The sequence below is a fragment of the Dendropsophus ebraccatus genome, chromosome 7 (genome assembly GCF_027789765.1).
Source record: "Dendropsophus ebraccatus isolate aDenEbr1 chromosome 7, aDenEbr1.pat, whole genome shotgun sequence".
Classification (NCBI taxonomy): domain Eukaryota; kingdom Metazoa; phylum Chordata; class Amphibia; order Anura; family Hylidae; genus Dendropsophus; species Dendropsophus ebraccatus.
Genome location: NC_091460.1, coordinates 2,378,618 through 2,395,454, shown reverse-complemented (window position 1 = coordinate 2,395,454; position 16,837 = coordinate 2,378,618). Strand labels below are relative to the sequence as shown.

The following is a 16,837-nucleotide window of genomic DNA, read 5'->3' as shown; positions in this document are numbered from 1 at the left end:
ATAGATCCTAATAATCCTGATGCTCCACGAGATTACCAACTAAGGACATTTGATGAATATAAACCCTGGCAACCTGGGGATCAAATGTCCCTGTTACAGAATGCACCAAATCCTGGAATAGCTCCTGTTAGTTTTTGGAGGTACCTAAATCAAATTCAAGGTACATATAGAGCTGCTTGGATAGACATGATGGATCTTTGTAGAATGAAAATGAGCCCGGTTCAATTTTCCCAACTCCAGGCACATATTGGCAATCGTGTACCTCATGACATAAGGTCAATGGCATCAGGACAACAGTTTATGCCACATTTAAATGTTTTTTGCCAAATGCAACAGAGACAAAAGGGATCCGCAGGACCAGTAATGCAAGGTCCTCAGGAATCAGTGACTGACTATTCTTTCAGACTAAACCAGTCATATCAAGATGAGGGATTGGATCTACAAGATGCAGCAGTCAGAAGATTGCTAGCAAGAGCTTTTATAGATGGTTTGAGACACCCAATTGCAGATAAACTGAAATTATGTTGCCCAGAGTGGAGACAGGCAGATAATGTGGATGATATGGTTACAAAAGCATGTGGAATCCAATTGGATTTGCAAGAAGGAAAACAATAAAGAGTCGTGGTAGCTGTGGCCAATGAACAGCAACCTGGCCAGAAACCACGGAGAGGTCCCACTTGCTACTATTGTGGTAAGATAGGACATGTGATCAAGGAATGCAGGAAAAGAAAACGGGATAATAAAGAAGAAGAAAAGGAGGAGTCAGAGCCAAAGAGACAATGACTATATGCAGCAGAGGATAAAGACACTAGAGGACCATTTGTCACAATACCCATACAAGTCTCTGGAGTTCAAACCCAAGCTCTAGTAGATTCAGGAGCCTCAAGATCAATGATACCCTCTGATAAGTTGTCTCCCAATGATATATCAGATGATGCAGTGAGTGTAGCTGGCTTTGATGGTCACCTACAACAAATTTCTCTTACCCACCCACTAAAAACAAAAATAGGTCCACATATATTGGTATCCAGATTTCTTGTGGGTGGATCTGGGACAATGGCACTTTTGGGTGCTGATCTTTTGTCCCGCCTGCAGGGGAACATACAATATATGGAAGATGGGAATGTTATGTTGAAAATTCCCTCAGACCTACAACCTGAGGCACTGTGTCAAATACTCGGCCTTGAAGAGCAGAATGACAGCATTCCTGCTACTTCTCAGTCTGCACCCCTTGATTCCTTACCTCCCATTTTATGGGCCAAGGATAAAATTGATGTAGGAGACATGCCAGTAGCACCAGTAAAAGTGAAATGGAAAGAAAATATCACACTGCCTCAACTTCAACAGTACCCTCTTAACTCTGCTCAAGAAAAGTCATTATCTGAGCAAATAGAACCATTGTTGCAAAGGGGGGTACTGATTAGATTAAAATCTGCAGCCAATACTCCATTATTCCCTGTTAAAAAGAAGACCATCAAGGGACAACCAACTGTTTACCGAATGGTTCATGATCTCAGAGCCATAAATGCAATACTGGAACCCCTCACTCCAGTAGTCCCAAATCCCCATACGCTGCTCAATCAAATACCGTCTGGAACACGATTGTGCTGAACTAATAGAAGCAGAGTCACAACCTATTCACAATATTTCAAGAATCCCATTGCCAAATCCTGTGCATGAATTTTTCATTGATGGCAGCAGGTTTGCTGATGAGCATGGCAAATTCCATACTGGATATGCTGTGGTAACCCTGCATGAGACAGTGATATGTGGCCCTTTGCCGCCAGGCTGTTCTGCCCAGGTTGCAGAATTAACAGCACTGAAAAAGGCCATAGAACAAGCAGGAGATGATGCCACCAATATCTACACTGATTCAGCATACGCACATGGCGTAATCCATGACTCAGGCCACATTTAGGCAGTGAGAGGGTTTTTAACTGCAGCAGGGAACCCTATTAAGCATGGGACTCTGATCAAAGAACTCATAGAGACAGCTGCAAAAACCAGAGATCTTGCAGTGATAAAAGTGGCTGCTCACACACGAGCAGATACCAAGGAGGCCAGAGGGAATGATTTGGCCGACAAAACTGCAAAGAAAGCGGCTCTTCTTCCACTAGAACCTGATGAAGAAGTGGATACTGTGAGTGATCAAACAGAATTACAAAAAGTCATTCAGTCTATGACGGAGGAAGAGCTTGACGAATGTACAAGAAAAGGGGTGTTGGTGGATGGAATATGGCATATTGAAGGGTTACCAGTTTTGCCAAAAGCCTGGTTTCCAACCCTTTACTCAGCCTTACATCTACCTAGCCATGTCAGTGCAAATGGCCAATAACCCTGGACAGACAGTAAAAGTCCCACAAAAACATTTACCAAGGGCTTATTATCCCTTTCAGAGACTTCAAATTGACTACATCCAGATTCCAAAGTCTGGTCCACATGAGTATGTACTTGTCTGTGTGGATCTCTTTTCTGGATGGCCGGAGGCATATCCGGTAAAGTCAGCCAATGCCAGAAATACAGCTGCTAAGATTGCTATGGAACTGGTTCCAAGATTTGGCCTACCAGAAGTCATTGAATCGGATCGAGGAACGCACTTTACTGGTCAAGTGTTCCAAAATGTGTGTCAAGCTTTGGGTATAGACTCAGCACTACACACCCCCTACAGGCCACAGGCCTCAGGAAAGGTGGAAAGGCTGAATGGTACCCTTAAGCTGAAAATACAAAAAACAATGCAAGAGACACATAAACCATGGCCACAGTGCTTACCAATTGCTTTGTATTCAGTAAGGACAGCCCCTCAGGGCAAGACTAAACTCTCTCCATACGAAATATTGTTCGGGCGGGCACCACAGTTGGGGTGTTATCTACCACAGCAGTTGGAAATGAATTGCGATAACCTATCTGCATATGTTATCAGTTTGCAAAAGCAACTAAATAATAACCATTCTCGAGTTTTCTCTTCCCTTCCAGACCCTGAGGCTGATACTGGAGGCCATAAATTACAACCTGGTGATCTTGTCTATGTAAAGAAGCATACTCGAAAAAGTCTTGAGCCCAGATTTGATGGTCCATTCCAAGTGCTTCTGACAACGCCTACATCTGTCAAGTTGGAAGGAAAGGAGACATGGATCCATGCCAGCCATTGCAAACTTGCATCATGATTTTGATCCTGACTGGGTTAAGTGTATTCTTGTTAAAAAACTCTGAGTCTCGAGAAAACATGTTACTAACACATCACAAATTACTTAACATGGAACTAAATGTATCAGATTGCTCGATATGTACCCACTTACCAGTGACTGCTTCTTCTCTAGCGTATTTGGCTATACCTGTCCCGTTTGAAGAATTCCTTAATTCAGACACATGTTGGGATCAGAGAGCTGACAACGACACACAGTATAGCAGTCAATGGAATGTTAGTGTACCAATTCCAGTAGTGGGATGGACATCACCCCCATGGTGGGCGGGAGCTTTAGTATCCATAACTAAGTGTCACCACCAATATTTAACCTTCAAAGGAGGTAGTTGGGTAAGAAGAAATTACACACAAATTGTGCAAGTAGGAGATATTCCTTTAGAGGGAGTAAAAATAATATTCAACAGAACGGAGAATAGTGTGGGGACTTCAGATGCATGGAAACCATCTCTATTAGAAAGGAAAATTCTAGACCCTGAATGGGAGAGGGCATCCCTATTTAAAGATGGTAATGAGACCACCTGTATGGATGAGATAGATAATTTATGGTGCAATGAATGAGTATACGCCATTCGCACCCACCTGTGGTAACCCAGATGTAGGGTATTGTAGCCCTTTGGGACAAGATCCTGAGTGGTGTGCAATAAAGAGTGTAAGCAAATTGATTGATCTTGCCCATCATCTAGTTTTACAGCATTCTCACCTATGGGACCTCCCAGGAGGAGTGTATTGGGTCTGTGGAAGGAACGCCTACAAATGGCTCCCTGTGGGGATAAATGGTACCTGTACAGTGGTAAGATTGACACCTGCTACCTTTATAGTACAGACTGACGACCTCCCAATAGGTAAGATCCCTAGACATTCACTGACAAAAAGGGCCAAGGACAATAAACCGCGACATAATGGAAGACCTCATCTAGTACAGATGTCAATGGCCAACAAATTCTTTAGTACTTTATTTCTGTATCCTATGGTGATGCAAACTTGGGACAAATTAGTTGAAGCCACAGATTATTTAGATGATCAGATATTTGACATACTGGATATACTTAACACCTCAGTAGCAGTGCAGAGGCAACTTATGGTAGTTACTAACCAGCACACTGTGGTGCTTGATTATCTGACTGCTGCTCAAGGGGGAATGTGTCAGGTAGTTGGCCCTACATGTTGTCGTTATGTAAATGATCAGGGAATAGTGCAAATCACAGCAGGACTGGATAAAATTGCACAACTAAGGAAAAAACATGATGAGATGATTCTGGCAGACCAGGATAAATGGTGGTCAGGGGCATTAGCTAGCTTAAATCCTGCAAATTGGTTCAATGGTATGGGAGGATGGTTCATGGGAATACTACAAACAGTTTTTCAGATCATGTTGTTTCTTTTATTGGTCTATTGTGTAATCAAAGGATTATGCTGTTGTTGTCAGCAAGTTACAAAGACTAAATCTTATACTCTATAAGTAATGATGTTTGTTTCTTTTCCTTCTAGATTGGCGTTATGATGAGGAAATCTCTTGGAGGAGGATATGCCCATGTGGCTCTAGGTGATGGTGTTGGACCCAGAAGCATCCGCACCCTGACAACCCGCGGTCAGAGAGTGTTTAGGGTGCATATTGGGATTTAATCCTGTCCAGGACCCAGATTTCTTCATCATCGCCAAAAAGGGGGGAATGAGAGGAATGAGTTAATCCATCCAAAGAAATAAGAAGAAAAATAAATTCTTTTCTCACGAACTTTCCTACATGACTGAATCCTGTTCAAGGACATACAGCTGGTCCACCGTCTGTTCCCTGCAGATAATAAATGTTATTTAGCATCCTTATGTATGTATCAACATCCTTATGTAAACAATTTTAATTGAACATTTAATCTTATTGTATCAAAATATATCCGTAGTTATTCGTTTTTTGAAGTTGATGACGTATATAGTGTATGACTTTGCATTTTACATTCATATCCATTGGTTTTTTCCTGTATAAATAAAGGTGGGTTCTCAGAGATGGGGGAACACACCAGACTTGTTTACAAGATACGTAGTCTGTGTCCTCATTCTAAGTGCATGGTGTGGGAGAGGGGATCCGGACCCATTCTCCAACTCAATTAGGAGACAGCCAACAACAGTAGGCCTTCTTTGGGGAGGCACCTCGACAGATGTAATAAATGCTATAAAAGTCACACGATTGTTGTATTGAGATATAAATCGTTTTTTCCTCAATCCTGTCAGCAGCACGTGTAACATATGGGAAGTTTCTCCACTCTGTGCGCAGCTGCACATTATCACTGACCCCTGAATATTAGGACTGTGCCCCCTGTGTATAATAATACTTACTATGAAGGGAGGAGCCTTGTGCTGCTGATGAGTCTAAGGGGAAACGGAGTCATATCATAGACTATGCTTCTCTTACAACAGATGGGAGCTACAGAAGGAGCTCCGGACAGCCTCTATGTCTTTAAAATGAAAAAAAAAAAAACGTTTTTCCGAATGTGTTTTGATTGATCCTGACTGATCATTATACATGTGTCAGCTCAGCTTCCACCTTTAGGGTGGGTTCATGAAATCGGTGCGGATAAATTCCGGTGGATTCTGTGCTAGTATGCGAGTGTGAACCCACCCTAAGGCTATGGGTTTTTTTATTATTTGTTTAAAATAAATTAGTCAGCAATTTAAAATGAATACGTTGGGCAATGGGAGCCAGTGAGAGGATTGGTAGAGGGGAGAGGAGGATTAGCTAGGCAGCAGAGTTAAGGATAGACTGGAGGGGGGCGAGGGTGGATTTGGGAAATGTTTTTGAGGTGGAGGTGGGCAGGAGGCGCCAGGAGGTGGTGTGGGAGGGAGAGAAAGGAGAGGAGGTGGTGTGGGAGGGAGAGCGAGGAGAGGAGGTGGTGTGGGAGGGAGAGCGAGGAGAGGAGGTGGTGTGGGAGGGAGAGAGAGGAGGTGGTGTGGGAGGGAGAGAGAGGAGGTGGTGTGGGAGGGAGAGAGAGGAGGTGGTGTGGGAGCGAGGAGAGGAGGTGGTGTGGGAGGGAGAGAAAGGAGAGGAGGTGGTGTGGGAAGGAGAGCGAGGAGAGGAGGTGTGGGAACAAGGAGAGGAGGTGTGGGAATGAGGAGAGGGGGTGGTGTGGGAGCGAGGAGAGGAGGTGTGTGGGAGGGAGTGCGAGGGGAGGAGGTGGTGTGGGAGAGCAAGGTGGTTTTGTGGGAGCGAGGAGAGGAGGCGGTGTGGGAGCGAGGAGAGGAGGCGGTGTGTGAGGACGAGGAGAGGGGGAGCGAGAAGAGGAGGTGGTGTGGGAGCAAGGAGAGGTGGTGGTGTGGGAGGGAGAGCGAAGAGAGGAGGTGGTGTGGGAGCGAGGAGAGGAGGTGGACATATGACAGCTTGGCAGTCATTGCATGTAAAGTAAGGTCAGGAGCCGAGGCTGCTCAGTATGCGGCAGGTGTCGGCTGTATCCCCAGTATGTGGCGGGTGTCGGCTGTATCCCCAGTCTGCGGTGGGTGTCGGCTGTATCCCCAGTATGCGGCAGGTGTCGGCTGTATCCCCAGTATGCGGCAGGTGTCGGCTGTATCCCCAGCATGTGGCAGGTGTCGGCTGTATCCCCAGCATGCGGCAGGTGTCGGCTGTATTCCCAGCATGCGGCAGGTGTCGGCTGTATCCCCAGCATGCGGCAGGTGTCGGCTGTATCTCCAGTATGCGGCGGGTGTCGGCTGTATCCCCAGCATGTGGCAGGTGTCGGCTGTATCCCCAGCATGTGGCGGGTGGCGGCTGTATCCCCAGTATGTGGCAGGTGTCGGCTGTATCCCCAGCATGTGGCAGGTGTCGGCTGTATCCCCAGTATGTGGCGGGTGTCGGCTGTATCCCCAGCATGTGGCGGGTGTCGGCTGTATCCCCAGTATGTGGCGGGTGTCGGCTGTATCCCCAGCATGCGGCAGGTGTCGGCTGTATCCCCAGCATGCGGCAGGTGTCGGCTGTATCCCCAGCATGCGGCAGGTGTCGGCTGTATCCCTAGTATGTGGCGGGTGTCGGCTGTATCCCCAGCATGTGGCGGGTGTCGGCTGTATCCCCAGTATGTGGCGGGTGTCGGCTGTATCCCCAGCATGTGGCAGGTGTCGGCTGTATCCTGAGTATGTGGCAGGTGTCGGCTGTATCCCCAGCATGTGGCAGGTGTCGGCTGTATCCCGAGCATGTGGCAGGTGTCGGCTGTATCCCAAGCATGTGGCAGGTGTCGGCTGTATCCTGAGCATGTGGCAGGTGTCGGCTGTATCCTCAGTATGCGGCAGGTGTCGGCTGTATCCCCAGCATGCGGCAGGTGTCGGCTGTATCCCCAGCATGCGGCAGGTGTCGGCTGTATCCCCAGTATGCGGCAGGTGTCGGCTGTATCCCCAGTATGCGGCAGGTGTCGGCTGTATCCCGAGCATGTGGCAGGTGTCGGCTGTATCCCCAGTATGCGGCAGGTGTCGGCTGTATCCCCAGTATGCGGCAGGTGTCGGCTGTATCCCCAGTATGCACAAGAGAGTTCCGTCAGCCACAGTCTCTTCCCCTTGATCAACACGTGGAGTACCAGGAGCTGCAGGTATCCGCTCTGGAGCTTCAGACGGAGAGGGGAAGAACCCGGTTCTAGCGCCATCTGCCACTCGCAACTTGTCTGGGTAAAGCCTGGCATAACGTCACCCCTTTTCCCGCAGTTTACCATGTTTAACAGGAACCTGTAGATGACGCTGACTCTCCTTTTTCTGGTGGGCCTGGAATTAGGCAGTGCGGGCCTCTCGTGCAGGGACGATAACCAGCACCCCCTGCTGTATCCCATTCAGCCAATCACTGACTGAGACAGGACAATGCCGCCATGGTCAGTGATTGGCTGAGTGGGCAGTCACTTTTATCTTGGGTGGCAGCCTGCTTAGCCAATCACTGGCACCCACCACATGTAGCCTCAGCTCCTAACACAGTGTATCGGCAATCGATAAGAGCTAAAGGATCTTTTCAGTACATCTGACATGTCTGCCAGGTCTCAATCTTCCCTCTAGAATTCCTGGGGCGTCCTGGGACACAAGAACCTGAACCTGGACCATGGCTGGTCTACAGAGCCAGATGACCTTTCTCCCCCAGGTGTTTATTACACGACCTCAGATCAGGTGACACATGGAGGAGGCCTCTGGAATCATGTGACCTTCTGTGGTAGTCAGAGAACACGGCCCGATCACGACCTTCTGTGAACCTCATGCAAGTGTCGCAGAGTAGGCCAAAGCCTAAACGCAGGAATCAGAAATAGGCCGCAAGCATCGAAGAATAGCCGAAGCACAGAAAGCTCCAGAAGAGCAGAGGTGCCCACACTCTCCAGCCACCCAAGCCAAAGCCTAACCAGATATCCAGGAAGGAAGACATGGAGAGTCAATTCACTACTTTCCAGAAAGGGATGGGGGAACCTGAGGGGTGTACATCCTGGACTCTAAGCACCAAGTCTTATAATGGGGGAACATATAGTGGTTGGAAACCAAGAAATAACCAAATCCACCCTGGAAAAAGTGTCTCCAGTGCAACCTCATGGGGTGTAGGAGGAGGGACAGATCCTGACCAGAATCCCAGAAAAGCACAGGGAGGAGGCACCTCAAAAGACCCCCTGTTCAGAAAAGGGAAAGTACATGTACCAGCTGACCCTACGCACCTAACTAACAAAAAATACAAAAAATCTGACTGACATCAGCATGATGTCTAATGTCAATCATTTCTACTCACTGAATATGATGCTCAGTTCTGGAGCTCTTGTCATACCTCCCCACCACTCCTCCACCATACATGCCCATACCTCCCACCACTCCTCAACCGTACACGCCCACACCTCCCCACCACCCCTCCACCGTACGTGCACATACCTCCCCACCACTCCTCCACCGTACACGCCCACACCTCCCCACCACTCCTCCACCGTACACGCCCACACCTCCCCACCACCCCTCCACCGTACGTGCACATACCTCCCCACCACTCCTCCACCGTACACGCCCACACCTCCCCACCACTCCTCCACCGTACACGCCCACACCTCCCCACCACTCCTCCACCATACATGCCCACACTACCCCACCACTCCTCCACCATACATGCCCATACCTCCCACCACTCCTCAACCGTACACGCCCACACCACCCCTCCACCGTACGTGCACATACCTCCCCACCACTCCTCCACCGAATATGCCCACACCTCCCCACCACTCCTCCACCGAACATGCCCACACCTCCCCACCACTCCTCCACCGTACACGCCCACACCACCCCACCACTCCTTCACCATGCATGCCCATACCTCCCACCACTCCTCAACCGTACACGCCCACACCTCCCCACCACCCCTCCACCGTACACGCCCACACCTCCCCACCACTCCTCCACCGAATATGCCCACACCTCCCCACCACTCCTCCACCGAACATGCCCACACCTCCCCACCACTCCTCCACCGTACATGCACATACCTCCCCACCCCCCTCCACCGAACATGCACACACCTCCCCACCCCCCTCCACCGAACATGCACATACCTCCCCACCACTCCTCCACCGTACATGCCCACACCTCTCTACCCCCCTCCACCGTACATGCACATACCTCCCCTCCCCCCTCCACCGTACATGCACATACCTCCCCACCACCCCTCCACTGTACATGCACATACCTCCCCTCCCCCCTCCACTGTACATGCACATACCTCCCCTCCCCCCTCCACCGTACATGCACATACCTCCCCTCCCCCCTCCACTGTACATGCACATACCTCCCCTCCACCGTACATGCACATACCTCCCCTCCCCCCTCTACCGTACATGCACATACCTCCCCTCCCCCCTCCACCGTACGTGCACATACCTCCCCACCACCCCTCCACCGTACGTGCACATACCTCCCCTCCCCCCTCCACCGAACATGCACACACCTCCCCACCCCCCTCCACCGAACATGCACATACCTCCCCACCACTCCTCCACCATACATGCCCATACCTCCCACCACTCCTCAACCGTACACGCCCACACCTCCCCACCATACACGCCCACACCTCCCCACCACCCCTCCACCGTACACGCCCACACCTCCCCACCACTCCTCCACCGAATATGCCCACACCTCCCCACCACTCCTCCACCGTACATGCACATACCTCCCCACCCCCCCTCCACCGAACATGCACACACCTCCCCACCCCCCTCCACCGAACATGCACATACCTCCCCACCACTCCTCCACCGTACATGCCCACACCTCCCTACCCCCCTCCACCGTACATGCACATACCTCCCCTCCCCCCTCCACCGTACATGCACATACCTCCCCACCACCCCTCCACTGTACATGCACATACCTCCCCTCCCCCCTCCACTGTACATGCACATACCTCCCCTCCCCCCTCTACCGTACATGCACATACCTCCCCTCCCCCCTCCACCGTACGTGCACATACCTCCCCACCACCCCTCCACCGTACGTGCACATACCTCCCCTCCCCCCTCCACCGTACATGCACATACCTCCCCACCACCCCTCCACCGTACATGCACATACCTCCCCTCCCCCCTCCACCGTACATGCACATACCTCTCCACCACTCCTCCACCGTACATGCCCACACCTCCCTACCCCCCTCCACCGTACATGCACATACCTCCCCTCCCCCCTCCACCGTACATGCACATACCTCCCCACCACCCCTCCACCGTACATGCACATACCTCCCCACCACCCCTCCACCGTACATGCACATACCTCCCCACCACCCCTCCACCGTACATGCACATACCTCCCCACCACCCCTCCACTGTACATGCACATACCTCCCCACCACCCCTCCACCGTACATGCACATACCTCCCCACCACCCCTCCACTGTACATGCACATACCTCCCCACCACCCCTCCACCGTACATGCACATACCTCCCCACCACCCCTCCACTGTACATGCACAGTACAGGTTGCGAAGGTGTTAAAGTAGCGATCTGTAAGCGATCGGGTACTAAGACTCCCACCCATTGCAGAAGTACTCAGCTGGGCTTTGTGCCCCTTAGATTCTGGTCTCTATGGGAAGTATAGTGGACTGACTCAATAAAAGAAACAGATGACTTTCAAAGTTTGTTTTCCTTATAAAAAATTTTTACTTTAAGACCATCAAAATGGCTTCTTTCCTGTGTGACTTTTCTGATGAGTTCTTAGATTGCCTTTAGTGATAAAACACTTCCCACATTCTGGACACGAATACGGCTTCTCTCCTGTATGAATCCTCTCATGTATAACAAGACTTGTTTTATTTGTAAAACATTTCCCACATTCTAAGCACGAATACGGCTTCTCCCCTGTGTGAGTTCTTTCGTGTATAACAAGATGCGGCTTACAGGTGAAACACTTCCCACATTCTGCGCATGAATAGGGCTTTTCCCCTGTGTGAATTCTCTCATGTGAAACAAGCTGAGATTTACAAGCAAAACATTTACCACATTCTGGGCATGAATACGGTTTCTCTCCCGTGTGACTTCTCTTGTGTATAACCAGCTGTGATTTACTTGTAAAACATTTCCCACATTCTGAACATGCATACGGCTTTTCACCCGTGTGCCTTCTCTCGTGTCTAACAAGATGGGATTTATCCGTAAAACATTTCCCACACACTGCACAGGCATATGGCTTCTCTCCTGGGTGAATTCTCTCATGTGTAACAAGATGGGATTTATATGTAAAGCATTTCCCACATTCTGAACATGAATAGAGTTTCTCCCCTGTGTGAATTCTTCTGTGTGTAAGAAGACTTGAGCATCTGGTAAATTGTTTTCCACATTCATCACATTGAATCATTTTATGACCCGTCCCTGTGGTCGCGGTGTGTGAGCGGTCAGGAGAAGGTTCCTCATGGTCAGGAGGATTATATGATAGATCTGTAGTGTGACGTCCTGGATGTACAGTAAGGGGGTGCTGCACCGTACCTTCATCCTCTTCTTTGTAAATCACTGATAACATGAAGGTTTCCTCAGAGATAGTACCGGCATTTCCTGTAAAGGGTTAAAATCATTTTTTTAGCGTAATATCACATTTCTATTAGGCTGGAAAGACTTGTGCAGCTTTTCATGTGGTTTGATGAGCTAAGTCAGAACTAGAACCAACAGGAGGCAGACGCCACTACATGACCGGCCATTACAGGGAAGGAGTCGCTTCCATTTGTACTTAAAGAGGTTCTCCGGGAGGATGGGGAAGTAGTAAGAGATGGGTCTGACCTCCATCCCCCCAGTGATCTCCAGATCAGTCTGAGGCTTCTTTGTTATGGATGTAACGCTCACCTCTAGTCATTCTTATGGAGCAGCTGGAGACAGCCGGGTACAACACTCTTCCGGCTTACACGTCTCTCTCGAGGCGAGGGTCACGTGCTGACCTGCAGCTCTGATCATAACAAAGAAGCCACAGCCTGACACATTGATGTAGAAGGAAATAGAGTTGCACTCAGCAAATAAAATTCCTTGTCTTTATTTCATCATGTAAAAACATACACGATGCAGGACATGGTGCAGGCAATGTGAATGCAGACAAAGGTGCTGGTGACAGGCTGTTTCATGTCCCCTACAGCACTTCTTCTGGTGGTCCATAGGAGGCGTGAAACAGCCTGTCACCAGCACCTTTGCAGCATCTGCATTCACATTGCCTGCACCATGTCCTGCATCGTGTATGTTTTTAAATGAGGAAATAAAGACAAGGAATTTTATTTGGTGAGTGCAACTCTATGTCCTTCTACATAAATGTGCTGGACTGTATCTTTTTGTATTTTTTGAATTACCACCTCCACTGTTCCAGCTGCATAGTCCTGTTGCTAAGAAGTCTGGGTGCTTGATGCGACTTGTAGTGCCGTCATTGTTTCTTTGTTATGACATAAGCCACAGACTGATATGAAGATCACCGGGGTACAGAGGTCAGACCCATCATCATCACCCTGTGGACATCCTCTGGATAGGGAAAAAGTTTATTTTTCCTAGAGAACCCCTTCAATGATTACATCGAGGCACTGGAACATTTTTTCTAATCTGTTTCTATTTTCTAATTGTAGTAACCTAGTTAACAAGGCAGAAAAAATATAAGAATCCATCAACCTACGGAAACCCGAAAGTGTCTTTTACCACAGTGTTATGGGGGCGGCCATCTTACCTGAGCTGTGGTTAAATGTGTCAGGTTATCCAGGGGACAGAGCATGCCTAACAGATTGCGGGGAGTCTGACCACTCGGGTGCCCTGGGATCTGGAGGACTCTGACATTCTGGGTGGTCGGAGGAAGTGGTCATTCATTATGGAGCCTCCGGGGACAGACTGGCAGTAACCTGGGAGGAGCAGGAGGCAGGGTGTGAGGTGTACCCACTAGGCACTTATCACGGTGGCCAGGAGTAGGATGCCCATCCCAGGTATACTAACACTAGACTAAAAGGTAGAACAGGTGCGATGACGGAGTAACCACAGAGTCCAAGATCCTAAACGGAGCAAATCAAAACAAAAAAAATACAAAAATAGTACGTCACTTCCTGGATGACGTGGCGACGTAACTTCCTGGATGACGTGGCGACGTCACTTTGTCACTTCCTGGATAACATGGTGATGTCACGATCAGACTCCCAGAGCTGTGCGGGCTGTGGCTGCTGAAGAGAATGATGGCAGGGGGACAGTGAGGGACACAGGGTACTGGAGGGACACTGAGCATCCCCCTGCCATCATCCTCTCCAGCAGCCACAGCCCGCACAGCTCTGGGAGTCTGATCGTGACATCACCATGTTATCCAGGAAGTGACAAAGTGACGTCGCCACATCATCCAGGAAGTAACGTCGCCACGTTATCCAGGAAGTGACATCGCCATGTCATCCAGGAAGTGACATCGCCGTGTCATCCAGGAAGTGACATCGCCGTGTTATCCAGGAAGTGACATCGCCGTGTCATCCAGGAAGTGACATCGCCGTGTCATCCAGGAAGTGACATCGCCGTGTCATCCAGGAAGTGACATCACCATGTCATCCAGGAAGTGACATCGCCATGTTATCCAGGAAGTGACATCGCCATGTTATCCAGGAAGTGACATCACCATGTTATCCAGGAAGTGACATCACCATGTTATCCAGGAAGTGACATCGCCGTGTCATCCTGGAAATGAAGCCTTGATGCAGTAGTAAGTGCAGGGAAAAAAAAGCCCTTTATAAGCATTTCCCATAATAAGTGTATATTGGGGATTTGTATAACTTTCGGGAGGCAATACAATAATTTAATAAAAATTTTGGCTGGACTTCTCCTTTAAGGGTTTGGTTGGTCTTTACTTGACTTGAGGAGGTGGTTAAGGAGCGACCAAGAGGCCTTGCCTAAGTAGTATCAGAAACCTATCGGGGTGACTGACACTCATACTCACACTTTAGGAGATTTTCGCTGAAAATTAATGGAGTACTTGGACTTAGTCGCACTTTGCTCCGCTGCAGGCAAACTCTCTGTTTCAGGAAAGTCCTGGCTTGAACTGAAGAAAGAGTCACCCAGACGTAGGCGAGGTGTCCTCTATGTGGCAGCTACCCCACCTTTGGCTTTAGCTCTGAATAATACTTATAACACACACTAGCCTGAATCCTTCTCTATAACCACCTCTACACTAGAGCGCCCCCTAAGTAATGGGCGGTACTTGTCTCCCATTGGCAGGGAAGCATCTAGAACAACCTGTAGCTAAGTGTTGTATAGGTGCAAAGTGTTGTGTGGTACCCAGCCTAAGGATTGGGCAACAGTGACCATAAACAAGTGAAACATTAACCCTTGGGATACTTTCAGCGGAGCAAAGAACATAGAGCGTGAGACACCAAGTGGGCAAGGAGTAAAAAGCAACTTCATCCCATAGGGGAGTAATACAGGAACACCTGATGGTTGTGCTAGGATAGAGAGGTGCACCTGCTCTGGGACACTACAGACTAATACAGCGAACGGCGATGACAACTTCATACAGAATCATTTACGGGTCCCGAATATCAAGATTGTCAGTAGAATAAACCCTCTGCCATCTCTTAGTTATATCTTATGGATAGTGTGGATAGGGCATATTTGTCAAGATGAGATGGGACCAACCCTTTAACAACATTTAGTGATATACTTTCTGGCAAGCCTCATGGTGATAGACACATTGGGGGAGATTTATCAAAGAGTGTAAAATTTAGACTGGGGCAAACTACCCACAGCAGCCAATCACAGCTCCTCTTTCCTTTCACCAGAGCTGGAAGCTGAGCTGTTATTGGTTGCTGTGGGTAGTTTGCCCCAGTCTAAATTTTACACTCTTTGATAAATCTCCCCCAATGAACTCCAGCAGCCTCCTCCAGTCAGCAGCTCAGTCATCCTGTGGGTGAGTTCTAGGATCTTCTGCTCATGTATCAGTGATGGAGGCTCCGTGATGGGGCCCCGGGCCCTGCTCCGCCCTCCTGACTCCTGGGGGAAGGCCACACCCTCCCCCCATGTCTTCTTCACTATGGTGTAATCCTGGGGATGGAGAGAGACAATGAGGGGACTGAGCCCAATATTCCTGCCTCCTCCTCACTACAAAGAGGAGATTGTCCCCCTGTATAGAGCTCTAGTGAGGAGGAGGAGGAGGAGGAGGAGGAGAAGACACATCTGGACTACTGGGGTCAGTTCTGGAGACCACCGCACCTACAAAGAGGAGACCAGATCCAGAACATAGAGCGGGGGAGGGAGGGAGGGGACCAAAGAGCCCAGACAACAATGGTGGAAATCTAGAGAAGTTACCTCTCCGGTCAGCAGGCGGATGATCTCCAAGGTGACGTGTAATATTCTCTTACTGATCTCATTCCTGTCCTTCTCCATCCTTGGGGGGGGGGGGGGGGGTCATTCAGGAGAAGAAGCGTCTGGGGGAGAAGAGGAGACAACTGGAGCGCAAGGAGGGGCTAGTCCTGCCGTTGCCTTTATGTCACAGCCAGGGGCCCCAAACCATACAGGGGCCACAGCATATGTAACATCCCTCCACCTGTAAGCTTACCTTACTGCTGGGGGGGTCACACTGATAGTAACACAATGTAACATCCCTCCTCCTGTAAGCTTACCTTACTGCTGGGGGGTCACACTGATAGTAACACAATGTAACACCCCTCCTCCTGTAAGCTTACCTTACTGCTGGGGGGGTCACACACTGATAGTAACACAATGTAACATCCCTCCTCCTGTAAGCTTACCTTACTGCTGGGGTCACACTGATAGTAACACAATGTAACATCCCTCCTCCTGTAAGCTTACCTTACTGCTGGGGTCACACTGATAGTAACACAATGTAACATCCCTCCTCCTGTAAGCTTACCTTACTGCTGGGGTCACACTGATAGTAACACAATGTAACATCCCTCCTCCTGTAAGCTTACCTTACTGCTGGGGGTCACACACTGATAGTAACACAATGTAACATCCCTCCTCCTGTAAGCTTACCTTACTGCTGGGGTCACACACTGATAGTAACACAATGTAACACCCCTCCTCCTGTAAGCTTACCTTACTGCTGGGGGGGTCACACACTAATAGTAACACAATGTAACATCCCTCCTCCTGTAAGCTTAGCTTACTGCTGGGGGGGTCACACTGATAGTAACACAATGTAACACCCCTCCTCCTGT

The 16,837-nt window shown here is 49.3% G+C and overlaps 2 protein-coding genes across 6 annotated transcripts in view; one reads left to right on the top strand and one right to left on the bottom strand.

Moving 5' to 3' along the window:
• The window catches only part of LOC138797152 (zinc finger protein 84-like), an 863,099-nt gene that overhangs the window by 625,453 nt on the left and 220,809 nt on the right, over positions 1 to 16,837 (top strand). The gene's annotated exons all lie outside the window — the stretch shown is intronic.
• LOC138797191 (zinc finger protein 300-like) overlaps positions 11,325 to 16,837 on the bottom strand; it is a 50,872-nt gene continuing 45,359 nt past the window's right edge. The window contains exons 2-3 of the mRNA XM_069977031.1: positions 15,963 to 16,081; positions 11,325 to 12,221 (exon numbers count right to left, since the gene is read on the bottom strand). Coding sequence (XP_069833132.1) covers positions 11,347 to 12,189 — 843 coding nt within the window. The 5' untranslated portion in view covers positions 12,190 to 12,221; positions 15,963 to 16,081 and the 3' untranslated portion in view covers positions 11,325 to 11,346. The remainder of the gene's footprint in view (positions 12,222 to 15,962; positions 16,082 to 16,837) is intronic.